The sequence below is a fragment of the Tachypleus tridentatus genome, chromosome 9, assembly GCF_004210375.1.
Source record: "Tachypleus tridentatus isolate NWPU-2018 chromosome 9, ASM421037v1, whole genome shotgun sequence".
Taxonomy (NCBI): Eukaryota; Metazoa; Arthropoda; class Merostomata; order Xiphosura; family Limulidae; genus Tachypleus; species Tachypleus tridentatus.
In genome coordinates this window covers 125,750,762-125,778,106 of record NC_134833.1, presented here as the reverse complement: position 1 = coordinate 125,778,106, position 27,345 = coordinate 125,750,762, and the positions used below count along the sequence as shown (strand labels likewise).

Genomic DNA, 27,345 nt, shown 5'->3' with positions numbered 1-27,345 from the left:
CTACTGTAATATAATAAATTTCTACTCGTTACACAGGGATGAACCAATCAATATATAAAAAATAAGGCCATTTTTTCACTTAATTATGATTTTTTTTACGCAACAGGCAACACAAGCTGTTATCGTTTTTTCATGTTAAAGGTCTAATGACAACGATAAAATATTAACAAATCTCAAAACAACATTTTGTAAGCTACGAAGATCTGAACTTCTGTCGTTGCTAATGTAAATAACTAATCATATCCTGATGATCCTTTGACTAGGATTTTTGGATTGGTAACTGAAGTTGTTTATTTGTCAGTAAAAATGAGATTTGCACATTCTCAGCGTAATGTCACATATGATGACAGTTAAGGTTTCTGGATACGTTACATGCTGTTTCGGTTTTAAAAAAAACGAACTAATTAAATTTTGACAATCGACTTTGGTATACAGTGTGAGGTAATGGAAGATATTCGAAGTACCTTCATTGGTCAAAAACCAAACACATTAAGGTAGTGAGTCAAACAAATGAAACACAATAAGCTACTGACTCAGACGTATATCAAACACATTTAGCGAGTGAGTTTCTTCAGTTATTAAGCACATTTTTAAACTTATTCTAAAGCAAAGAATAAGATAGACATATTTTACATTTATAAACCAACTTTCTTAGCAATGGGGAATCAAATAGCTGTTGTAGTTGTAGTTACCTTAGCAGAATTTATTGACAAGGATAACATCTAATACTGAGCACGCCCTCATTTATAGTTGAAAATTATTATACAGTTTGGACATGTAGAGCCACTTAGATGTTTTTATTTAGTTGTATGTCGTTTCCTATAATTATGTTTACAGTTGGTCAATAGATGTTAATAAGTCAACTTCCAGTATTGGAATTACCTTCGCAGTTAACGACGGTAACATCAAAATAAAGTTTACTGAACTCATTCCGTTCCCGAAGTATAGAAGTACTACTTTTTGTACATGAAACTTTCGTTCAAACGTACCCTTTTCGGGTTCTGAATGGAACGTTGTCTTTCAACTGTGGTGTTAAATTAACTTTAGCCATATGTATGTATCTATGCTATCAGATGAGTATTTTTTGCTTGTTTTCCTAGGATGGCTATAGTGTCACATGTTGGTTTTATAACAATAAAAAAATTATGGAGTTTAGAGTGTTCTTAACTATTATGTCTGTTTTTTAGTTATTTAAGTAATTAAGACAGATTTTATTGCTTCCACAGTTTATGTTTTCTTATCAATTGAACTTCACGTGCGAAACAAATATATTTAACTATGAAGTGACATTTGCTAAAATTAATCAACAATACTCTCAATTGTTTCGAAACAGTCACGATATTAAACGTTCAAAACATGACTTTAATATAGTTTAAAATAAATGTAAAACTTGACAAACTTGCATCTCTAAATATCACAACAAAAGAATGGCAGAGGTACCTTAAATGTGATGTTTGATGGTTTTACTGGTACTATAGTCGTGCGGAATTAAACATTATCTCTTATTTGTTATTTGTCCATTAACAAAACACTTTAAACACATAATATCCGTCACACTGATGTAATTTTTTTTCACCACTGTTTCGGTAAACATATCAAAATGTATCCAAACGACGTTGCTTGAGATAAGTTGGGCGTACGTTTTCTCAATTTTGTAAACCTGTACATTCGACAAAACAATAAAAACTGTTTTGAAGTAGTTTGTATCGTAAGTTGAAAACTTTAAAATTGTCAAGGTCATCAAGTAACGTGTAGAAAATTTGGATCACAGAATCCAGTGAAAACTCAGATTTTCAAGAGAAATTTCAAAAGAGGAAACTACACTGTTTGTGGGTTTTCATTAGTTAAAGTCACAACGTTGTGGCATGTGGACATATCATGCAGTGTTTACCTTTTTATTTTAATGTAGTATTATTTCTACTTTTTAGATTCCCCTCAGTGGGCTGAGCAGATAGCCCTTTGTGGCTTTGCTATACGAAAAACACACACACACACTCTACTTTTTAGCTTTTCTAATATGTAAATATTTCACATAATGAGGTCAAGGATGTCTCTAACATTTTTTTCTAGCTTTCTTCGTTCTTTGTTATTCTTTTGAGATAATATTTGGTTTGCCCATGGAAGAGATAAAACTGTAAAAGGTGAACCTTACACATGTACACTCTTGCTCAAAAAGGTTGTTACATGTTCGAAAAATGTGATTTTTGGTCATTTATAATCATTTTAAAAGTAAATTCACTTTGTGTATTGCTCTTAAACTTTCAGGTTTTATTTTTTTACTACTCTGCATTACGCGAGTTTATTTTGTGTTAGTTTAATTCCTTGAACATGGGAGTGTTCTAAGACTTGTCCCAAACCCAGTGCCGAGGGTGAGGTGTAAAAGCCAGGGATTTTGGTGTTCCTTTTGTACCCTTCCTGTTGGCGAGGAATTTTCAACTTTGTAAATATTTTAGACATTATTCCAAGTCCTACTAACGTAGATTTGAAAAATCAGATGGTTGCCTATGACAACGCTGGGTTGAAACAAGGCGATATTGCAAGACAACTTGGTATATCCAGGCAGTTCGTCAACAGATTTCTCAGAAGTAGAGCTACAACCGGAAGTGTAAGTCCCAGCAGACCTACGGGCCGTCCACGTGCCACTACAGCACGCGATGACCGCCGCACCCTCACCATTGCTCGTCGAAACCGTACGATGTCCTTCAGGACGATTGTTTCAGAGTTTCGTGCACAACAACTGATCCGGATGCCACGCCAGACGGTTTATCGACGGTTGGTGCAAGCTGGACACAGGCGAGACGGATGGCCACGAAACCTAAACTGACAGCTAGACAACAACAGGTTGCAGTGGGCTCAGCTTTACGGTAATCTGACGATCGCACACTGGAATCGTAGTTTTTGCTGACGAATCCAGATTTCTGCTCTACCACACCGACGGATGGATACGAGTGCGCAGGCCTCTTGGAGAACAGCTGAATGTTCAACCCAACGTCGCACGAGGCAGAGGTTCAGTGCACGTCTGGGGTGTATTCTGTTCTGTAGCTGTCAGCAAGTTGATCATTCTGGATCAAAACGTCACTGGTGCTGTGTATCAGGATATCCTGGATAACCACTTACTGCTGTTTGGCCAAAATATTTTCCAGGACAATGTTTGGCTGCAGGAGGACAATGCACCGGCTCATAATGCTCGCAATGAGCAAAATTTCTTGCAACAACGTGGTGTGTTGGTCCTTGAGCAACCACCTGTAAGCTTAGATATCAACCGGACAGAGCATCTCTGGGATGAACTTGGCCGTGCAGTCAAGAATAGGAACGATCCCACTACAAACCTACAGCAGTCACGCCAAGCACTGACTGAATAGTGGAACAGAATTCCAAATCAAAGACTCGTAACGTTAGTTGAGAGTATACCACACCGTCTAGCGGACATTGTTGCAGCACGTGGGGACCACACATGTTATTAAGTTAAATATTCTTATGTGAGTGTAATTGTTGCACGTTCACTGAAAGTTTCAGATTGATACTAAGTACTTTCACAAAACGACGGTTTTATTTGTTTTGACTTAGAAGTGGAGAAAAAAAGTCCATTTCTGGTAATACAGATCTCAAATTCTACAGAAATTTCCATAAAAAAAGACACAATCAAGAAATATTACATGAATGTTCATGTTATAAACATACTTACCAATAAGAACCAAAGGAAAGACATTGCACACATTAAAAACATAAGAAAAATAACAAACAAGGTCAAAACATCACACAGAACAACCTTTTGAGTGTAACTTGATAACAGTATTCAGCAATGGTACGCTAAGAGTGTATTATTAAAGATATTTTTGTTTTATCCTAAGTCTTCAGTGGCACAGCTGCATGTCTGCGGACTCCAATTGCTAGAAATCAGGTTTCGCTGCTGGTTGTAAGCAGAACACAGGTAGTCCCTTGTGCAGCTTTGTGTTTAATTCGAAAAGATAAATTTTGTCTTCAATACTCCCATTAAAGTAAAGGATTGGCTTCCAGTCTGTAGAATAATTTTAAGACAACAGAAAATCAAATTTCAAAGTATGTGACAAACATACTAGGAATAGCTTAATATTCGACTAGGTTAATCTTTTGCAGTAAGGTTGGACCTGAACTTAAGGAGACTTATCATCTGGTAAATAACGATTAGACAGTGTTTAAAGCATCAATGATTAGAAGAGGTTCCGTTGTTGATTTGGTTTAGACTTCTTTAAACGATAAAAACAAGCTATATCTAGATCAACAAAATTATTTTCTATCTTTACCACAATTGAGAGTTTCTTCCTTTTCGATAAGAGAAGCTTCTTATTACTAGTAGTAATAAGCTAAATAAAATAAAACGCCCGAAATCTGGGAAAAGCTAGATTTTATTACGCCCCTCCTTATCCACAAGGATGTTGTTCTTTAGAGAATTCTCCCATGGCCCAGTGGTAAGATTGAGGACTTATACGTCAAAGTTGGGGTTCGACTGGCGGTGGGCATTTTAGGAAACTACTATCACATAGCAAGCAGAGAATGGAATAGCTTATTATACTATCCAGTTTTAAATATGCTTTCAAATTGTTTAAGAGTAATTTTAGGCTGAACAAATTTGAGAGTTTCAATGAATCCTAACTACCTCTTGAAGATTTCTCATTTGCTAAGATTTTGAGTTGGTCCAGCTTTTCTTATTAAAATATAAAAAAAGAACTTCATCTAGTCTACTAAAATTTTCTGAGGATTAACAAGGAAAATTAGCTTCATGGATTTGGCCATTGTGAAAGTTAGATTTTCAAATGATCTTTGTGATTTTTTTGAATTCTGAAATAAAAAATTGCAAGTAATCAACTAAAATCGTTGTGATTATGGAACACAAAAAATCATTAATTTATTAACAATTCCATTATGTTGGCTTAAGTGATTTTCACTTAAACAAGAAAAGTGGTTATCTATAAATGGTTGAAAACTGCTTTCTATAAGAAAATATCACTATAAATAAAGGTTTCTTCTGTGTCATCTTAAAAAATTATGATTTTTTTTCAAGTGCTCTCAAAAGTTCAGTGTTTTTATAGTATACAAAAATGTGCTCTTTTTAGAGCATAATTATTCTCATATATTAATTATATGTATGTTTCTGCATATTAGTAGAGGCTAACACGGTGATCCTCGTCCATTAGCTGTATTTATGTGTGTGTATGTGTATAAAAACAGGCTAACACGGTGATCCTCGTCCATTAGCTGTATTTATGTGTGTGTTTGTATATTAATACAGGCTAACACGGTGATCCTGGTCCGTTAGTTATATTTATGTGTGTGTATGTATATTATTATAGGTTAACATTGGTGATCCTCGTGCATTAGCTGTATTTATGTGTGTATGTGTATATTAATATGAACTAGCGTAGTAATTCTCGTCTATCAACTACGTTTATACACGAGGATTTATTAGTAAAGGCAAACGACGATTCTCGTCTATTGACTGTGAGTACATTTATAATCAATAGAGGCTATTAATTATGTTTGTACATATTTTAAGTAAAGTAGCAATTATACTATGCTTGATATTAATGTTTTCGGTAATTACAAATTTTAGTGAGACGCATATAACACACATACATACATGTATGTAAAGTTATTTATATCAAAAACAAATCCTTGAACACTTGCTTCTTTCCCAGTTACACGTCTAACTAGACACTTTAAATTTATTTTTAGTAATAATTAACTAAAATTTAATGAAAAAAAAATCACTAATCATTTATTCAAATGAAACGTAACTGATGTTATCACAGCTATTTTTGATAAAAAATTTTTTTTGTCGATTTGCTACTTAAACTAATACCTCTTTTTACGAAGCATTTATTATCTCATCGTATCGCCATTTTTTACTTCCTTAAAAAGTTAGAAGATGAATTTGTGGTAATCTTTCCTCGAGTTAATGTATATCCTGATGTTTATCTTCACAGATATTATAAGAATTTATGTGTAAAGTTAAAGGAAAACGTATAACTTACTTAAATATTGTCGTCTGTATTTAGCACCGATTAGGCCTTTCGTCAATACTAGAACTAATCAGGTTGGCTGGAATGCGACAGACATAGTAGTTGATATGCTATTTATATTATTAGATTGAGTGAACAAAAACTATTATGATGTGAACGAGACTAACCTGGTGTAGCGGAATTTAATCAAGGTTTCTATTTCTACAGGTTTTCTAAGTACTGATGACGAAGAGGCTCCTGGTAACTTTGGCCTCAAAGATCAAAGGATGGCATTGAAATGGGTTAAAGAAAACATCCATTTCTTTGGGGGAGACCCAGCAAAAATCACAGTTTTCGGCCACGATGCAGGGAGTGCGTCCGTTACTTTTCACATAGTTTCAGGATCCTCAAGAGGTAACTAGTTTTGTTTACGAGTAAACACGTAATAAAACTGAACCGCCACTGTAATTTAAATTTGATTTTTCGTATTACGTTATTCTTACTCAAGGTTAATTTTAGTTACAGATAGCCCTCGTGTGGCTTTGCGCGAAATTCAAAACAAACAAATAAGTTACGGTAATATTTTTGGCTTTTGTTTTGGGAGGAAGGTACCGACAAATAAATAAATTCTAGAACCACTGCAGTATCTCATTTTTATATATATGAAAAACAAACTTTCAATGTAACACGAATTATTTTACCCTTTTAGCCTTTATTTTGTCGAGGGCCTGGCATGGCCTAGCGCGTTAAGGCGTGCTCTTCGTAATCTGAGGATCGCGGGTTCGCGCCCGAGTCGCGCCAAACATGCTCGCCCTCCCAGCCGTGGGGGTGTTATAATGTGACGGTCAATCCCACTATTCATTGGTAAAAGAGTAGCCCAAGAGTTGGCGGTGGGTGGTGATGACTAGCTGCCTTCCCTCTAGTCTTACACTGCTAAATTAGGGACGGCTAGCACAGATAGCCCTCGAGTAGCTTTGTGCGAAATTCCAAAACAAACAAATTATTTTGTCGAGTTTTATAATGTTTTTTTTTTTTATTGAGTAACAATACATATATTTCCAGATAACGTTGAACCTCAAACTTCTGATACTGATCTAATAAACTTTTAAGAATTTTTTCTTCTTTGGATTTGACTTTTTTATATACCTAGATACTCATTGTAAAGCAATAAACAAAAACAAACAAACTAGCACCAAAACCTATGACGGTGAGATTCTTTTTAAGTTATCTAATTATTATTCTGAATGATGTTTTTAGGATAATTTTTTTAACCTTAAAAAGAATCTTATTATAATGAAACTTCCTATGTATACGTCCATAGCAGGGATCTCGGAAACTATAGCATCGATCATCGGCAGTCATAACTTGGTAATAGTTTGATAAATAGACAGTATATTATAGCTGAGAAATAAATAAAATAGTTGAAACATCCGCAAAATTGACATGTTTCGGACTTAACCAATAAAAACTACAAATAAGAGTAAATTTCAAATACCATACAATAAAATAACGTTTAAACATTTGTTTTTCTTTAGTGAAATCTCGTGAGTGTTACCGAAAAAAAAAGGCACTTTTATTGACTGTTTACAAAGAAATACTTCAATAAAATCTACTTTCCGATGTAATGATATGATGACAGTTCATTTTTAAACTAAAATTTCAATAAAATCCTTAAACATTATTGAATGTCAAGTATGAGTAAATTGTTGTAGAAAATTGTCAGACAATTCCTAAAAAAGGCCACCAACCTAATAGCCTTTTGTAGGAACTAGCAGTCATACCTGTCAGGAGAGCGGCGGGTATTTGCATTTCTGCTGGTATTGATAATTCAAGTATGTGCGGTATTGTTATTAGTAACTTCTTACCACAATGAATATATACATTGAGTGTACGCAGACAGTGTTTACTCAAATAACGTCCTCATTTAGACAAGTTCTTTTCAGTTTACGGTTTTATTACTTTAGGATGAAAAATTACCGTATTTCTCGGAGTCGAAGACGCACCCCCATTTTGATTAGCTAAGTTTTGAAAAAAAAAGATAAACATAAGAATAAGATCGCAGCATTTCTACCAATCTCACCAAGATGTTGCGTTTGTTTGTTTTTGAATTTCGCGCAAATCTACACGATGGCTATCTGCGCTAGCTGTCCCTAATTTACCATGTAAGATTAGAGGGAAGGCAGCTAGTCATAACCACCCACTGCCAACTCTTAGGCTACTCTTTTACCAACGAATAGTGGGATTGATCGTAACATACAACACTCCTACGGCTGAAAGAACGAGCATGTTTGGTGCGACTGTGACTCGAGCCCGCGATCCTCAGATTACGAGTCGAACGCCTTAACACACCTGGCCATGCCTGGCCACTAAGATGTTTCGTGGATTGTTTAGTGACTTACGGTACGTATATCTTCTCGACTACTCGTTTTTTGTTAGCTATATGCTTATTAAATCCACCTTTGAAAATGTATACCTTTTATTACCACTGGAATAATAACGTTATTCTAAGCCTGAAGAGCTAAAGAGAATGCCGTTATTACCGTACCATATTTACGTTGACCTGTTCTTGTTTATTTATTTATTATTTAATACTAAGTAACTTATATATTTAATTCTGGGTCATATAGAGGGTCTTGGAATATTGTCTAGTATCGAAACGTTTAGACCTTTAAGTAACGTAACTTTCGGCCTGGAAGACGCGGGGTAATAACTAGTGTTTATTATCAAGAACAATTTATCCGTGTTGGTTATCCATTATAACTCATGTTATTTATCCAATATCCATTATAAGTCGTGTTGGTTATCCAGTATTACTTATAACACGTGTTGGTTATTCAGTATCTCTTATAACCCGTGTGAGTTATCCAATATCCCTTATAAGCTGTGTTAGTGATCTAGTATCTCTTAAAATGTGTGTTAGTTATTCAATAATCGTTATAATGTGTATTAGTTATACAATTGCCATCATTACCATAAACAATAGACTATTTTGTAGTTTTAGTAACTAATCTTGAGAATTGTTAAGACAAAAGAAATACATTAGTTTATATTACTTGTACCTTCTTAGAGGTATTTTTCAGTCGGCCATATAAGATGTCCACAAGTAAAATTCAATTGTGTATATATGTATATATATTAATGATTTTAAAAACCATCTCAGAGTTTATCAAGGATTTCCCAACTCTGTGGCTCAGATATTCATGAAATTATACATAAAACTGGGACTTTTAACCTGAACATCATTTTATGAGCACGTTAGTGGCTGGTCAGCAAATATTGTCAAATGCAGTTTTTTTTAGTGATATTTAATGACAGAAATGTTGGTTTAATTAAAGTGACATGTCCAATTTAAATAAAGAACCATATAAATTATAATTACGAGACATCTTGTTTACTTCTTGTGGATTAAAATAGTTAGTTTGTTATTAATCCTATTTCGACCAGTGAATAAAATTCAAATAATTTTTCCACTGAAATTTTCTGAGTAGCATACAGCAATATATAATTAAAACCTCTCCATTCTTGTTGTTCTATACGTAAAATTCTAATTCTAAATTTTTGTCAAAGGTTTTTCTATTAATTATATTTTGTATACTTCATTTTGAACTTTACCAACGGAGTTATTAGTGTGTTTTTTTTTGTTTTTTTTTATAGAACAACTGTGCTAATAAAGACGTCAATTTGCAAGAAAATATTTTATTTGGACTTGAATTATTATTCACTCGATCTGTTAATGTTGATCAATAGTTTCATATTATTTATTTTGTTTATATGTTGTAAGTTATCTTCCACTAAATTCCGTGATAGCTAAATATAACATTCATATCTGTATCTCGTTTTAGTTGAGTTATGATAAGCTGTGTTTACAACAGATTCAGTGTATTATCAACTTAAATAAATGTTGTTAATCTAAATTGTGGATTATATTTTAATTAATACTACTGACAGGTTACTTTACCAGAGCTATCTTAGCCAGTGGCACAGGATTCGCACCTTGGGCTGTAACAAGTAATCCACGACAACATGCACAGAATACTGCATTCAGTCTAGGATGTCAGCCTTTTCCTTCTTCTAGTCTTCTTCACTGCCTTCGCCATAAAAGTGTCGATGCTTTACTGGAGATTCAAGCAAAGTCTCCAAATGTAAGACAATCTTCAAGTTTTGAAAATTAAATCCAAGTTATTGTTGTGCAAAAGTTGTTTATCTGGTGTGTAATTAGACGTAGAAGCTCAGTGTGTGTTTGTCTTATAGCAAAGCCACAAAGGGATATCTTCGATCCCCTCCACCGAGGGGAATCGAACCCCTGATTTTAGCGTTGTAAATCCGGAGACATACCGCTGTACTAGCGGGGGGCTAGAAGCTCAGAAAAGTAACAGTCGAAAATTTAGGTCCAAATTTAGTTTAGAAACGACTAATAATTTGAAATGTTTCAAGAAAGATACCAAGTTTTTTCTCCCAATGAATACTGAGTACCCTGTGTCACAGTTTGAACAGATAGAAGACTTCTGACATTCTGGGGGTGCAACAAAGTAACAAAAAATAATGATCTATATGGACGTTTTGGTGAAATAGAGCATGAATCTTATAGCCATAAACAAAAAAATGTTTTGTAAAGGTAGATGACAATTTTTTTTTCAATCTACTTTTTTTTCTCTAAACTTTTCTCAGTATAGTTTAATCTTTTTGTGTGCTTGGGTGCTACTTTATAAAGTATTTAGCATGACTGGTTTTTTTATTTTAGTTAATTAAAAAAAGACAAGTTGTTGTTTGACACTCCTTTCAACAAGTCTTCAGCTAACACACATCATCTGATCTTCTATTATATGAGTGTTGAGAATTTAAGTTAAAGTATTTTTAGTAGTTAATTCTCCTGTGTCTGTTACGTATTACAATTTATTTAGGATGAGTCTCCAATTTATTATGTTACGTACGTTACGTATCACTATTTCAAATAACCAGAAATGTTAATATCTATCAAATTTATGATATTTGTCAACAAGACTGATACAAACAATTTTCTTTCTTAACACAAATATATTTTAACATAAAAAACATATAATTTATAATAACTGTTATTACAGTTACTACAAATAATTATTTATATACAAAAATATTACAAACTCAAAAACAATATTCAGTCTTCTATCTGGGCTAGAATATTTTATCAACGATTCACGTCGACCAGGTGCAAGTTACTTTTATGTTGATAGACAGAAACACTTCACTTGACGGCAATGCTAGCTTGTTCTGTTCTTCACACCTGAGTTTTTTTCTGTTGAAGTTATGTGATGGCTTCGTAGAAGTATTAATGTCCGAAGTTAATTCTCAGAAATTGAACGGTTCGTAATGTTTGAAATTTATAAATGTTTCTGGTCAAATTCTTGAGTTTTTAGATTAATAAGCGTCTATATCAATTATAGCTTCCGAGGCTTGTAGTATATTTACTGTAGCAAACTTTAGTTTGTTTGTTTGTTTTGGAATTTCGCACAGTAATCTTCTTTTTAAGACACAAATATTTATAAAAAAAATAAACGAAATGAAATTTATTATAACCTTGCTTCACCAGCGTGAAAACTTCACGCTATAAAGTTTGTTTGTTTTCGAATTTCGCACAAAGCTACTCGAGGGCTATCTGTGCTAGCCGTCCCTAATTTAGCAGTGTAAGCCTAGAGGGAAGGCAACTAGTCATCACCACCCACCGCCAACTCTTAGGCTACTCTTTTACCAACGAATAGTGGGGTTGACCGTCACATTATACACCCCCACGGCTGGGAGGGCGAGCATGTTTAGCGCGACGCGGGCGCGAACCCGCGACCCTCGGATTACGAGTCACACGCCTTACGCGCTTGGCCATGCCAGGCCCTGTAGCAAACTAACAATATTCTGTTACTCTCTCTCGGCGCGTCGATTTATATACTTTAAGGTGAGATTCTCGAAAGTTCAACAATATTCAAAGGTTTTTTTTTTGTTTGTTTGTTTGGGAATTTCGCACAAAGCTACTCGAGGGCTATCTGTGCTAGCCGTCCCTAATTTAGCAGTGTAAGACTAGAGGGAAGGCAGCTAGTCGTCACCACCCACCGCCAACTGTATTCAAAGGTACCTTAGTGTTTTCATAAAACACATTGTTGATTCTTACTCTCGAGAATCTTCTAGAAATTTAGAAAACAGGCGGGTCTTCTGCAATATACATCCAACAATATATGTCACATGCATAAAACTGAAACAAACGTAGATATTAAAATAAATATGTAAGAGTAAATATTTTACAAGTCATGTGAAAGTTAGTTGAGTGAAACTATTTTAATAAGCCTTGTACTTACGTCATTATACTTATCCTTCATCGTGATACTACATCGTTTTGGTGCAATGTTTTGAAGTGGGGAACTTTTCATGTCAACAGACTTTTTTAAAAACTCCAGTGTGAAAATATCATGTTTTTAAGTATTTATTTGTTATACTTTGTTATATTTTCATGGAAGTGCTACTCAGAATATTTCATAATTTTCTGAGAACTTTATAGAGATAAAGAAAAATCGATTTGAAAATGTACAGTCTTTTATTTATTTTCTCAGTGACTTTCTCTGCTCAGCAGTAAGTCTTAGAGCGTATAACGACGAAAAACTGGCTTTGATACCTGCGGTGAGCAAAACACAGATAGATCAATTTAAATCTTCACGCTTCACAACAACCAATTATTTATTTTAGATATTTAAAGAAAATAACCTCCAACACAATTACAAGCATGGACACCTTAATCTCAAACAATAAAAAAATTAGAATAAATTAAACGGCGAATTTTGAGGGATAGATTTGACTTGCTACTCAAGTTTTGACTAAAAATATTCCTGAGAATCTTTTTTATAAACGTACTTTTTTAAAATGTTAAAAGTACTGCAGTTAATATACTTCATGAATCTCAATTAAATATGAAAGCTTAAAAATCTATCAGGTTATATTCCTCTGATGTGTTTAGTCCTAGGTGATTCCTCATTCTAACTTAAAACATTATCATTATTTTAAGTATGTTTTTTTATGGTGATTGCAAATTTATGCCTTTATTTCTTTCTACACACTTTTCGTAAATTGTGTGTAAGGTGTTAGAGAGAAAAGGCAAAGAGAAACTATGGGAAATATGGCCTCTTTTATTCATTGTTGTAACAGCTGTAATTTTATATTCCTAAGCTTGCTAAAAGGCTCATATGCATTGATTTAAACCATCTGTTAACCAAATTATTATTCGTGTTTCTTTTTAGAGTAAACGATAGTTCTAAATGGCTAAATTATTTATTACGAAAAACTGAGAAAAAAATTGTCAAAAGTATAACTAAGGTAAAACAAAACTAGAAACATTCTTAAATTCCGGCTATTAAGTAAAATTATAATATCTTTACCTGGTTAGTCGATGTTTCTGCCAGTTATTGAAAAGAACTTGACAGGGGCAATGTTAACAGAACATCCGTACCAAATGTACTCCAAAGATCTGGCTCAAAATGTACCTTTACTTGCTGGGATCACAGAAAGAGAAGCATCTTTAGATTTCTACGGTGAGTAAAGAATTACAGACATGTTTAATAAAGTAGTTACTAAGTAAAAATCTATGCAATTATACAATATGACACATTATATCTGATGAACAAGAAAGAAAATGCATATTTCTTTTGGTTGTATTTTTTGAAGCTTTACAAGTCGATTTACTCTTAACGTTAAATTCTTTGGATTGCTCTTCCATACTTATTGTGTATATCAGAAAGTATATTTCATATAATATTAGATATTTTGTGAAAAGAAGGTTTAAGTGGAAGATTGTGTATTATTCAACTCTTTGGAAACAATATTTTGATATACTAGCAGAGAAGATAACCAAGTCTTGCAATGGCTTATCTGTGCATTTAAAATACACGAATAATATTTCAAATAAGTACACAAAAGGTGAATATATATATATACAAATATATGTGTGTGTAAAAGTAGCTTGTTTTTTAAGCTTCTAAATGTAGCTTCATTTCATACTGTTGGCCTTTTACACCCTCTGTGATGAGCTTACAATTTTCCTGAAGACGAGAAACCTACTTGAAATAAAAATTTATCTCAGAACAGTTGGTATGGGTATTAACACTTTTGTTGATAAGCAGAGAACAACGTTTCAACCTTCCTGGGTCATCTTCAGGTTAACAAAGAGGCTACAATTGTGCTTCAGTTCGTTGCTTCCAATAGTGCCATTTTACTTTAGTTGGTTTTTACTGATAATAACATTTCATTGCAACCTATCTGATGATAAAATGAGACAATTAGAGCAAACCTTGCATTAATGTACATCTACAGCGCCTTTCATCTATTTCATAATTCATTTACCTACAAAGACATTTTAGCATCACTTTGGTATGTTGTTTAGCACTTTTCTTCAGAAACTGTGTGCTGTATATTGCGTTTCCGTAATACATATAACAGCATTTGTCTTGTGTTTGTTTGTGTATTTTACTAATAGTCAGCCTAATGTTTCCTTGAAGTATTTCGTATAACATCTAACTTTCTTCTCTGTGCCTCAAGTAAGTATATACTGGACACCTGTTTCAGCGTTTCGGAACCACAAATCGCTTTAATCATAAAAGGGGGAATAATCTCTCAGGTGGTTCTGTGAAAAAGATGGTTATCGTACATATTCTATAGTCAGTGATACTTAATAAAGACCTATAAAGACATCTTAGCATCACTTTGGTACGTTGTCTAGCAATTTTCTTCAAAAACTGTGTGGTGTATAATGTGTTTCCGTAATACATATCACAATAACTTGTTCTATAGTCAGTAATACTTAATATTTTATAGGTAGGAATTGTGAAAACAGTTACTAACACTTACAGAAGCGAAAAAGTAATTAAAGTATGAACTTATAGAATAAATAAATTGTATTTCTATTATAATACAATTTTAATTAAAAATAATTTACAAAGGAAAGTACATTTATAAATTGTATTTATTGTTGAATATTGTAATATATTTAATTTTTACGTGCACTGTATTATAGGTTTGTACATTTGGACAGTATATGCATTTAATTTAAATTACTTATGTTTAATTGAAAAAAGCAGAATTTCTATGTTTTTTTGCAATAGATTCGCAATATCACTATTTCCTGAAAGGTGACATTTGAAGTCACGAAACTTGTAAAAGAAATTAATTATAAAAGGAAAAAAAGTCTGACATTCCAGTGTTTTAGTATATATATATTAGTCAAATTATAGATAACGGAAAATCCTATTTGATTTAGTAGGCCAGGCTCTTAGGCTACAGTTAGTGTTGCCTTGCCATAAATAACACATTATTAAGAAATTTAAATTTACTTTTTTAAAGGGTAAGGTGGGGTGAAAGATCGATTGTTTCGGTTCTCGTCTAGTATTTGCGGTATTTTTTGTTCTTGAACTTGTCTATTCTAATCATTACACAATATTGAAATAAAAAATACAGTTTTTTTACTCAAACACTGATTACATTTTCACCTGTTCCTGAACATGAGCAATACTGTTTTTTCTTTCAAGCACTGAACACAAAACTAGAGCATATTAACTCCTCTGATGACATCCTAGAATATTTTCTACGGCCTTACTTTCAATCTCACGATGACCTGAGTAATGTTATCACAGCTGTTAAGTACCACTACTTCCAAGATATTGATTTGGAAAACATTAAATCTTCCACAAGACTTATAGACGTAAGCAAGTCAATTAATCTCATTAAAAATATTTTCAGATATTTGATTTCAATTGAGAGTAGTTTCTTTGTTGAATTAAACCATTGTTTAGAAATAATATATTTGGTAGAATATAATAAGCAGTGTCATACACAATATTATAGGATAAATAATATTGTGTATGATACTGTTTACTAAATAACAATACACGCAGTAAGTTACATATGTAAAATACAATTACAATAAATACAATTGAATACTAGTTGGACTGAACATAAAGATAAAACTCACATGCATAATAACATTTTGATAATTAAAATATATTTTAGTGTTAAGGATTTTGCTTTAGTTCTTTGGAAAAACATCTTAAATATTAATTAATTAATTAAATATTAATTTTTAACATTTCTAACAACTTTTTATCTTCTGTAATTTATTTTACTTTTTTAAAATATTCCTATAAATACACAAACGTATCTCTCATTAAGAGAAGCGTGAAATAATCAGAGTCGCAGAACTACTTTTTCAGTGTTATCCGTGTTTTCTAGCAATACTGATTTATGTTTTTTACATGTTTTACAGATGCTGTCAGACTTTCTGTATAACGCTCCTAGTAACATGGCTGTGAATCTACACTCTGGTGTAGGAAATCCCACGTGGATGTTTGTCTCTGACTCTTTACCTCGATGTTCAAAAGCTTTTTTGAGTCGAGAAGCAGGAGAGAGCATTCGAAACTATGGTAAGCGAGAACTCACTCAAACAAAAACTAAGAAAACGTTAAAATATACATTTAGTTATACAACTGCTTATTAAAATTTTAAACAATGATACTAACAATATTTTGAAGTGTGGAATAAATGATCTGAACGGTTTACTTAAAGTAATTAGTCCCCACCCCAAATTATCTCCAAGGTGTATCTTCTCTAATACGAAAAACGATCGCACTTTATGTATTAAAATCAACCAGTTCTCAGCTATAGAAAGTATATATTTAACATGTAGTAGTATTGACACTTGAAAGCGCATTTATTGTTTTAGTTTTTTTAATAACACAAATTTTATAAATTTTCATAAGCAAAGTAGAGATCTAAAATAAATTTTCAAATAATGTGAAATTCGTTATTTTACACTAAATGAAAGTTTCAGAGTACTAAGTGTTTTAGTATGCTTTATTTATATAGGTAGACTTAATGCGGTGATAAATTTGGATTTTTTGTTTTTTATTATTAGAACACAGTTAAATGCACGACTTGTTGCTTCTTCTACAAAATACAATCCCCACGAGACAAATTGCATTTTTAATTTAGATCAAAGGTTTAACAAACACTAACATATTGTTCAAGAACCTCAATTACTCACCGACTTGTCTTTTTCCTAATCCCATAAAACAATAGCAAATTTTAAGAATGATGTGTTTAAAGGAAAAGTAATAGTGTAAAAAAACGTAAATAATGGAAGAAGGTCGTTTAATTTTGCTTAGATAAACTTTGAAATTAAAAAAAATTATGATTTATTTCAAGGATTTCCTCACTTTGGCAATTTTCTACTCTATAACACCTCATACGACAGTAACGTCCCAAAATCAGTTGCGCCAGACGAATACAGCCATTTAAAAAAGTGGATTCAAATTATACATAACTTTGCAGAGAGAGGGTAAGTCATATGCTTTTATTGACTATATTACTGGAAACAACACTTTTTCTTCTGCTTGTGAATCTAGACAACAAAGACAGGGCAAAAAAAGACAACGAAATAAAAAATAAAAGACAATGGAAAAATTAATCGTAAAAAAGACAAAGATAAAAAACTAAATGAAAATTACAGAAAGAAGTAAAAATCAACACAGTATCAATAATAGCTAAGCCTAAACTAGCTATTTCAACCATGTAAACCGTGTTCATAGAAATAACTAAGCTGTTATTAAAACAGTTTTCTAATCCATGAAATATAGGAGTTATTTTATTTTTTACTTGTTTATGGAATTTTCTTTAAATTTTTCCAAATTGACTTTTTTCCACTGTTTTTTCCTTTTGTTGTATTTTTTACCTTTATTACCAACATTGGCTATTTGTTACTGAATAAAATTGCTCGGTTATTACAAGTAAGGCTCAGCAATATTATTTTTGAAATCATAAAATAAAAAAAGAGTAAATTGAACAGTGTAACACAATGTTATTGTTTCACTACTAACTAATAAAGTATAATTTACCATTTATTAAGATAATAACTATTCCAAAAATACGTAGCGGTAAAAAAAATGATTGGGGCGGGCGTGGGCTATTTTTAGTGTGCCGAATTGTAAATCATAATGCCCTTTGTTTCCGTCGTCTCATTTCTAAAGAAATCACGCTCCACACTTTGTGGTTACAGGTTACCCCTGTGTATGAGGTTTTACGCAATCACCGAGTTTTATGAATATCTTCGTATATTATAAGGTAATTAAAAAGGTGTTAAACATGACATAAATGCTTTACCACATCTGTTTAGCTAGGAACAGAACATTAAATCATAATTCTCTTTTTCATCTGAACATTATGTAAAATTTTCTGTAAACATTCTGAATTTTGTAATGAGTGGAACTGCAATTCTGTCTCATAATTTTAACTTTTTCTTTGATAATTTGTTTACTTTTGTGGTCTTTCTAATAGGAATTATTGGTTTTGTTTTTGTTTGTTTGTTTTTTTGAATTTCGCACAAATCTACTCGAGGGCTATCTGTGCTAGCCATCCCCAATTTAGCAATGTAAGACCAGAGGGAAGGCAGCTAGTTATCACCACCCACCACCAACTCTTGGGCTACTCTTTTACCAACGAATAGTGGGATTTACCGTCACATTATAACACCCCCACGGCTGAAAAGGCGAGCATGTTTGGTGCGACGGGGATGCGAACCCGCGACCCTCGGATTACGAGTCGCATGCCTTACCGCGCTTGGCCATACCGAACCAGGAATTACTGGACTAAACTATTTCCTAATGAACAAGTGGGAACGAAATCTTTCTCATGCACGATTGGAATTTGAAGTGAGATTATGATAAACAGATAATTTAACTTGTTCGTGTGAAGTGTTATTTCGACTACAAAAATTAAAATAGTTTATTTTCATCACAAAACGAATAATAAAATAAAACTAGTAGAACTTATTTTTGCCGCTGCTTGGAAATTATTTTCTAATTTCTCTCAAAGTATTTTATCCAGTTGGATATAACTTAACGCAATGTTTATAAAGAGCACACGAAGTCAGCAACAAATAATTTGCTCACTCAATTGCAAAGAAAATTTACTTTGTAGTGAAATAGATAATCTATCTGCAAAGTAATCTTAATTTACCAATGGTTGGAGGCCCGGCATGGCCAAATGTGTTAAGGCGTTTGACTCATAATCCGAGGGTCGCGGGTTCGAATCCCCGTCGCACCAAACATGCTCGCCCTTTCAGCCGTGGGGGCGTTATAATGTGACGGTAAATCCCACTATTCGTTGGTAAAAGAGTAGCCCAAGAGTTGGTGGTGGGTGGTGATAACTAGCTGCCTTCCCTCTAGTCTTACACTGTTAAATTATGGACGGCTAGCGCAGATAGCCCTCGAGTAGCTTTGCGCGAAATTCAAAATAAATAGTGACTAATGATTGGAAACTACTAACTTCAACTATTTTTCTCATTAGTTATGAGATTTTTTCCTATTAAAAAAAAAGCGTTACTCAATTTACCAGTAGTTGGGAGCTCAGATGCGATATATTATTTACTGGCTGATAAAAATTTCTTTGGTTGGTGATGTAGAAGTTTTTTACACACTACAAAATTTAGTTAAGTACTTTAATTGCTCGAGTACGAAATTTAATTGCTCGAGTTGTTTTTACACCATATTGTTTTTTTTTAAGTAATCTCTTTTAATGAACACCTTTTGGAAATACTATGTTGTAAAATACTCTTATAAATCAAAGATGTTTGTGGTGAGTTAGTTTGATGACTTATGTTTGAAAATTATTTGAGGCGCAGTAGTGGAGGTATACCTTCTCAAAGTAATGACAATATATTGCTGTTATTGTGAATTAAGATTTTAATGGGTTAAGAATAAACGAATTTGAAACATGATAGATAAAAATTATTTTAACAAAAGTGATTATTTTCTCGGGTTTAAGATAATTTTTAATTGTTGTTTATTTAGAAAAAGAGTTTTGTAATCAAAGTTACCCAGTTACATATTCTAAAGTACAAAAAAAAGAAACCTTTCGAGAATTAATTAGATAAAAACAATTGATTCAAGCTGTCATTTCGGTTGGCAAGCTTTTCTGCGACATCAATCTTATCTCTTTTACTATTAACACTTCGATAGCGATTCACCTGGCCCGGCATGACCAGGTGGTTAAGTCACTCGACTTGTAATCTGTGGGTCGCGGGTTCGAATCTTGCAACACCAAGCATGCTCACCCATTCAGCCGTGGCTGCATTGTAAAGTTTCGGTCAATCCCACTATTCGTTGGTAAAAGAGTAGCCCAAGAGCTGTAAGTGAGTGGTAATGACTGATTGCTTTTCATCTAGTCATACACAACTAAGTTAGGGACGACTAACGCAGATATCCCTCGTGTAACTTTGCGCGAAATTCAAAACAAACAAAATTGATTTACCTCAGATTTTATTGGCTAAATATATTGATATCTACAATGGATGATCAATGAGCTCTACAGTTTGTATTTGCTAATGGCCAACTAAAGCCAGGAAGTCAATAAGTACAGAAATGTTAGTTATAAGATACTTAAATTATCTAGTTATTGATTTTTAGCCGCGGCATAGAGGCTCATAAAACGGCTCTATGTTTTTTTTTTTCAAGTACAGACTTTTATCTCATAACTCCATCATATCTTGATGGATTTAAAATATAATTAGAGTTTTGGACTCAGGAGGTCAAACTCTTTCGATTGATTTATTTGGTCTTGTTCAAGGTCTTGTAAATTAATTTTTTTCTAATCCTGTCGAAAAGAATTTCAATTTGAAGTTAAGCTGGTAGAGATGTTGATGAATAATAAAATCAAATCATGCATACGCACGATTCACAGTTGGTATTTCTGGCGCACAAAAATATAGCTAATAAAATGAAAAAAAAAGGCCTCATATATTACGTTACTCTAATCCAGCCTGAAAGATTTTCAAGTGTCATGGTTGCTGAGATTTCCTTCTTGTTTAATGGAAGAATAATTTTGAAGTAATATAGTATCCTTATATTGATATAATAACTCAACATATTTAGCCAATAAAATTTGAGTTAAATCCTTATCTTATCAATTAATAGCAAAAAAGATAAGACTGGTGACACAGGAAAGCTCACCAAGCGGAAATAGCTCGAATTACTTGTATCTTGTCAAATTGATTTTCGAAAGGTTTCATTATTATTAGTTTCTTAGAATAGGTAACTGAGTCACTTTGATTACAAAACTCTTTTTCGTCTAAATAAACAACAATTAAAAATTATCTAAAACTCAAGAAAATAATCGCTTTCGTTAAAATAATTTTTGTCTATCATGTTTCAAATTCGTTTGTTCTTAACCCATTAAAATCTTAGTTCACAATAAAAGCAACATATAGCAATTACTTTTAATATTACTTTCCTAAAAATTATTTCAAAGGGAAGTGGCTTAAAGGGGCGGGTATAAGCCTATGTAAAGTGACTGATCAGCTAAGCTATGTTTCACCTGTAGAGACGTTATAATATTACGGTCAACCCCGCTATTTGCTGGTAAAATAGTAGCCCAAAATTTGAAGGTGTGTGATGATAACTAGCTGCCTTCCCTTTAGTCTTTTACTACTAAATTAGAGACGGCTAGCGCAGATAGCCCTCTTGTAAATTTGCGCGGAATTCAAAACAAACCAAAATCAAACACTAACCACCTGACATGTCATGCCTAAGATATGTTTTTTATTCTCTATTCTCCAACACATGAAGTTTTGTTATATAGTAATTACTTACCCCGAAAGGACGCAAGAACTACAAGGGTATATCTTATGACATTTTTCATGAGCCTCAAATAAAGAATACAACCATGGGTTTTCATTCCAAAATTTATTTTTCATTCTATGGATTTTTTTTCTGTAAATGTACATGTTTACTAATTTTTTATTCCTCGTGTAATTCCAGAGATCCTGGATTTGGAACATTTCCTAAATGGGAGCCCTATGTTACAAACAAACATGCTTATTACCATTTCAGAAATGTTTCCCCTTACTACACTTTACGTTTTGAATATCGACGACACCATTCTGATTTTTGGAACGTACTGATTCCTGACTTGCTACAATCCATGATGTCAACAATTAGGAACTTTGAAAAAAACTTAGAGGAACTATCCTTGGTTAACAGTGAGTACAAGACAGCAACTTGGGGTATGGTAGCTATGGTTCTCATATTGTTCATAATGAGTGTTGCACTAATAGGAGTTGTTGTTATAAATAGGAAGAGAAGAATATGGAGAGCCTTTACTCTAATCTCGTCATCATTTCAAGACATATCACAGTCGAAACACGAAAAAGAACATTTAGATGTGCCAAAACATTTTGATATATGAAGGTTTAAAACACTTTATCAAATATCAAGCTAACTTAGATAAAATTACACAATCACTTTATTTTGTTTTGTCAATTACAAAATTCCTATAGCTATTGCACAGTTATTGTTGTTTTTAAACAAAGATTACACGTGAAGGTAATACGTTGAAACTTCGGTTGGTGGCAGTTGGTGTTCGTGCAAGATTTTAAATATATGTGTGTATGTGTTTTCTAATTTGCATAATTTCAGAAAAGAATTCCTAAATTGCAAATGAAATAAAAGTAATACAATACCAAAACAACTATTAAAATTACCGAAGAAGAAAGGAATTGGTCAAAAATTACGACCTGGGTATTATCATACGCCAACTGTACAAAGAATCTTAAACACAGGCAGATGGAAATTACTGGAATGAAACAAGCCTTCAGGTTTTCATAAAAGTAACTTAGGTAAAGTATGTTATTGATGTCAATAACGGTCAAATAAATATTAGAAACAAGGAAAATAAATTTAAAACTGGAACTTATAAAAAATTTTAAAATTTGTAAGTTGCATAAGTGTTTAAAATTTGTAACCTGGTGACATATGTTCAATCAAACTTAGAAGTCAAAATGCAGTGTTTGGAATAATGTTACGTAGGTAATTGATTCTGCTTATTTTGATTTCATGGTTATAAACTTGACTTGTAGTCTTTTGGGGGAAATGTCACTAATGTATTATTAAAATGAGATTTGTAAGGTACACAGTTTTAAAGATGAGTTCTAGTAATGTAAATCCAAGCTCTTTTTTATTTTCGTATTCGTAATTTTGACTTCTAACCTCAGAAATATTTATGAAACTGAAGAGCTGGAATAACTCATATTATTGACGAGAAAATAAATTCTGTACCACACGTTAATTTTTTACAGAGAGTTAAGAGAATATTATTTAGCTTCAAACTTACTAAACATCCAATAATTAAAAGAAATTTCAAAACTTTATCGCATCCTCTCAATAAAACAAAAAGTTGCTGAACAGCTCATTTAAGAACTTTTTATTTACACAGTTTTTGTTTATTTTATTCAAAGCACCATTAATTTATCCATGGATGCAAGCCATCGTTCGACCTGGCCAGTAAATGATTATACTAAAACAAGTCACTCGATTTTCTCCATTCATCAATTACTTGGGCCGATGTGGCCTAATGCCATATTTATTTTCCTACTTACTTTCACATCTTAGCATGTAACATGATAAAGCAAGCTTTAAAAAATCAGGACTATAGTTACAGTGAAAGATGGTCAAATATATCTTTTAGTTGAAGTTTTATCACGTTAAATCAGATCCACTCAGATTTTGGTAATCAGGTAGCACTGGTTTAAATCAGGTTAAGCATTGGTTTTATTAGCTTGCTGAGCACGTGAATTTCTCGCGATACAATCGAAGCACTTGTTACTCAAGTTTTCAGTCCTAATGGAACTGAAGTTTTGTTTAAATTAAGCTTGATCTTAAAGCTTTAATGAAGAAAGCTTTTTTTACCTCAGTCATCTTCTCACAATCAGCTGAACCTCTGACTAAAAACTAGTTGCTATGAAGAGGAATACCACAGTTCCATGCGAACTCCTGTATAGATACAGCACGTTGACAATTTTTTCAAATGTTTCAATAGCTGAACTAATATAACATATTTTACAGAGAGGATATGGATATTTACAGACGACGTAGAAACGTTTGAATAACGGGATGCTTTCTTTGATGTAACATAAATTCTGAATTATTTCCTGGGTTTAAAACTTATTCTCACATTACTTTTTTGGGTAAGTTCTCTTTATTTAGAATTGAGTAAAAACACAAAGCAAAAGCGATTGTACGTTTCACAATAATTTAATTTATTAACGACAACGGTTTCGCCAGTTCGCCGGTAAAAGCATCTTAGTTCTGTAATTATGGAGTTTCGTAAAGTACCGACAGTTACAAGTATAAATATTGTAAATTCTCTAGATTACTTTTATTTTTTACCAAATATATACACAAAGATAGATACAGTAGCGCAAAGGCTACAGGCAATTGTAGAATGCTTTGTACGAGGTGAATGGGGCTGACGACTTCCTTCAAAATCATACTAAACACAATATCAAATAAAATGAAATGGAAATTCATTTTTGTAAAAATAATCCTCTGTTTATTATCTTTCTTTTAAAAATATCTGAGACAGCTATTTTTCCTGCTTTGCTGAGAATATGAGCAAAATTGTTCTTAAAAAAATGAACATAACCCAGCAAAACATATTATTGTGAAAATAGTCAACTTGAAAGGATCTATCATACTTAGTGACTATATATTTAAAAAAGCTATAATTGTGAATTACTTTGTTTTTCAAAGGTGAATTGAATACTGGTATATTGTTTATTTAGATGATTTTGTTTGGGTTTGTTCATTAAAAACCACAAATTTATCTTCTGTATATATTCCATATAAAATTATTCTGAATTATCCTGGATAGCTTTCCAGCCACATTTACTCTTTTATTTATATAAAAAAAAAGATTGGCCAAATACGTGTCCGATTTCGGCCCCATTGAAACTCAATGCATTTTATTATATAATTCATTGTTAATAACAAAACAGAATTATTTTGTAACCAAATAAAATCTGGTTTAGTCAATCTTTCTACATTTTCAGTATTTTGAAAAACTTAATCACACGTTAACTGTAATAAATGGTAGTTTAGTGAAACAGGAAGTAATGTCAAAACAAGCACAATAAATAGGTTGATCAAATTTTAGATTTTTGCAAATAAAGAAAATTCAAAACTATTTTTAACTGTGTGTTTTTTCTATAAAATATCATCGAAAAAGGTTCTAAAGAGCCAGCTAATTTATAAGTAAAATACCAATGTTCCAAACTATTTATCTTACAGGAACACCTATTTCATAAACATTACACTACACCATGGTTTTTCAAACTATGCTCCGTGGAGCCATTGGGCTCTGTCATAGGAAATTTTATAATGTTAATATTTTTTCCTAAAACTATAGAATTGAATCATAATACGCTGTATAAAAAAGTAAAATATATCCTTAATATAACACGTTTATCGGGTATTGGGCTTTTAATATTTTATTCTGTGTAACGCAAGGCGATTTTATTTAGCTTATGGGAAGTTCTCGCGGTAAAAGTGTTAATACCATCTCAATTAACTTCAACAGTAGCATCACTGGTTGTCAGTAGACATGGAACTATCTTAAGATTCCATGCGTCATTGGAGATGCAAAATAGCCTAGTAATTTTCGTATGAAACATTGGTCAACATTGGGTAGTGATGCCAACTGTCTTTTAAAAGCCAGGACTGGATTAGCGGCGAAATGAAAAGAAACAAAATGAAACATGACGTCATAGCTGAAACTTATACAAATTGTGATGCAATTAGATGCAGTATCAATTGTTTCAATTTCAAAGTATATTTATATGAATTATAATTATATTTATTAAAAAATATAATTGGTTATTATTAGATTAGGTTAGATTCGTTGTAGTTTAGTTAGAAAAGCTTTGTTTCAATGAGCTCAATGACGTCACGTTTCATTTTGTTCGAGATTTAGACGCACGTCAGATCTGGCTTAATATTTTGTTATTAGGCTTAAAAATTTGTGTTAAAAATATAAAAATAATAGGTCATACTTTTCCTTCAGAAAAATATATTACTCTAGCGGCCTAGCTTTTTTCCACAAATCTTTATTTCTTATTTCGTTATGTTAACACTGATCTTAGGTCAGCATGTCATTCTATGGTGATAAAACTCAAGTGCTTAAACGAGTTTTTATTAAGAAGCTAATTTGTGTCCATTAAAATATTTTTGAAGTGCCGAAGATAAAACAATACGTTTTTAGACAAATTGATGATTGTTGTTGTTGTTTTAAATTAAGCACAAAGCTACACAATGGGCTATCTGTGCTCTGCCCACCACGGGTATCGAAACCCGGTTTTTAGTGTTGTAAGTCCGCAGACATACCGCTGAGCCACTGGGGGGCAAATTGGTGATTGGTTATCACCATTATAATGGATAAGTGGCTGAATATCAGTAATAAATCTGATAGGAGTAAAAATCCTCTTAAATCTACGCCTAATACAAATTAATCGGCATTATCGTCGTGTGCAAGCACTTCAACGCAGGTTGATGCAAGAAGTACCGAAACAAGAAAGAAAAAAGTATGATGAAAGTTTTATTGAGTATGGTTTTACATGGACAGGTAATGAAGATGGACCTAATGGATTGTGTATTGAATGTGGAACAGTGTTGAGTAACAGTAGTTTGCATCCAGCAAAGTTAAAACGACATCTAGAAACCAAACACTCCTAATTAAAAAATCTAACTTCTGAGTATTTCAAAAGAAAGTGTTTGCAATTAAATGCAAGGAAAGCTAAATTTCTTTCTTTTGTCAATCAGGACAACAAATGTGCTATTATTGCTTCATATCACGTTAGTTACCGTATTGCAAAAGCAGGTGAAGCTTATACAATTGCAGAAGATTTGATAAAATCATACGCAAATGATTTGGTAGAGTGCACGACTGATCAGAAATTTCTCAAAGACATTAACTCTGTGCCCATTTCTGACAACTCGGTTTCTCGAAGGATCAAGAATATGTTAACAAATTGCTTAACGGAGTTAATAAGGCGAGTAAAAGCGATTCCAACCTTTTCGCTTCAGATGGATGAATCAACAGATATCGCAGGTTATGCGATGTTGCTTGTGTTTGTTCGCTATATTTACGAAGCTAGCTTTGAAGAAGACATGCTAATTTACAAACCTTTGCCTACCCAAACAACAAGCGAAGAAATACTTAAACTGATCGATTTATTTATGAAATAACATGAGATCGAATAGCATCTTCGCTCAAGTATTTGCACTGATGGGACTGCAGCTATGACAGAAAAAAATTCAGGTGCAGTGGTACGCATAAAAAAGAAAAACCCAGACATCGAGAGTATCCACTGCTGTCTTCGTCATGTACTTACAATGAAACGAATGCAATAAGACTTGGAAGAGGTATTGGGTGATGTCATAAAAATAGTTAATTTTATAAAATCAAAACCACTCAAAGCGAGGATCTTCAGTTTACTCTGTGAGGATATGGGAAGTTTGCATACAAATTTGCTGCTTCATAC

General features: G+C 32.7%; 1 protein-coding gene across 1 annotated transcript in view; it reads left to right on the top strand.

Moving 5' to 3' along the window:
• LOC143226296 (carboxylic ester hydrolase-like) overlaps positions 1-24,991 on the top strand; it is a 47,815-nt gene extending 22,824 nt beyond the window's left edge. Inside the window, exons 4-10 of the mRNA XM_076457080.1 lie at positions 6,207-6,392; positions 9,927-10,120; positions 13,378-13,522; positions 15,512-15,684; positions 16,246-16,402; positions 17,184-17,316; positions 21,791-24,991. Coding sequence (XP_076313195.1) covers positions 6,207-6,392; positions 9,927-10,120; positions 13,378-13,522; positions 15,512-15,684; positions 16,246-16,402; positions 17,184-17,316; positions 21,791-22,217 — 1,415 coding nt within the window. The 3' untranslated portion in view covers positions 22,218-24,991. The remainder of the gene's footprint in view (positions 1-6,206; positions 6,393-9,926; positions 10,121-13,377; positions 13,523-15,511; positions 15,685-16,245; positions 16,403-17,183; positions 17,317-21,790) is intronic.
• Positions 24,992-27,345: the final 2,354 nt, after the last annotated feature.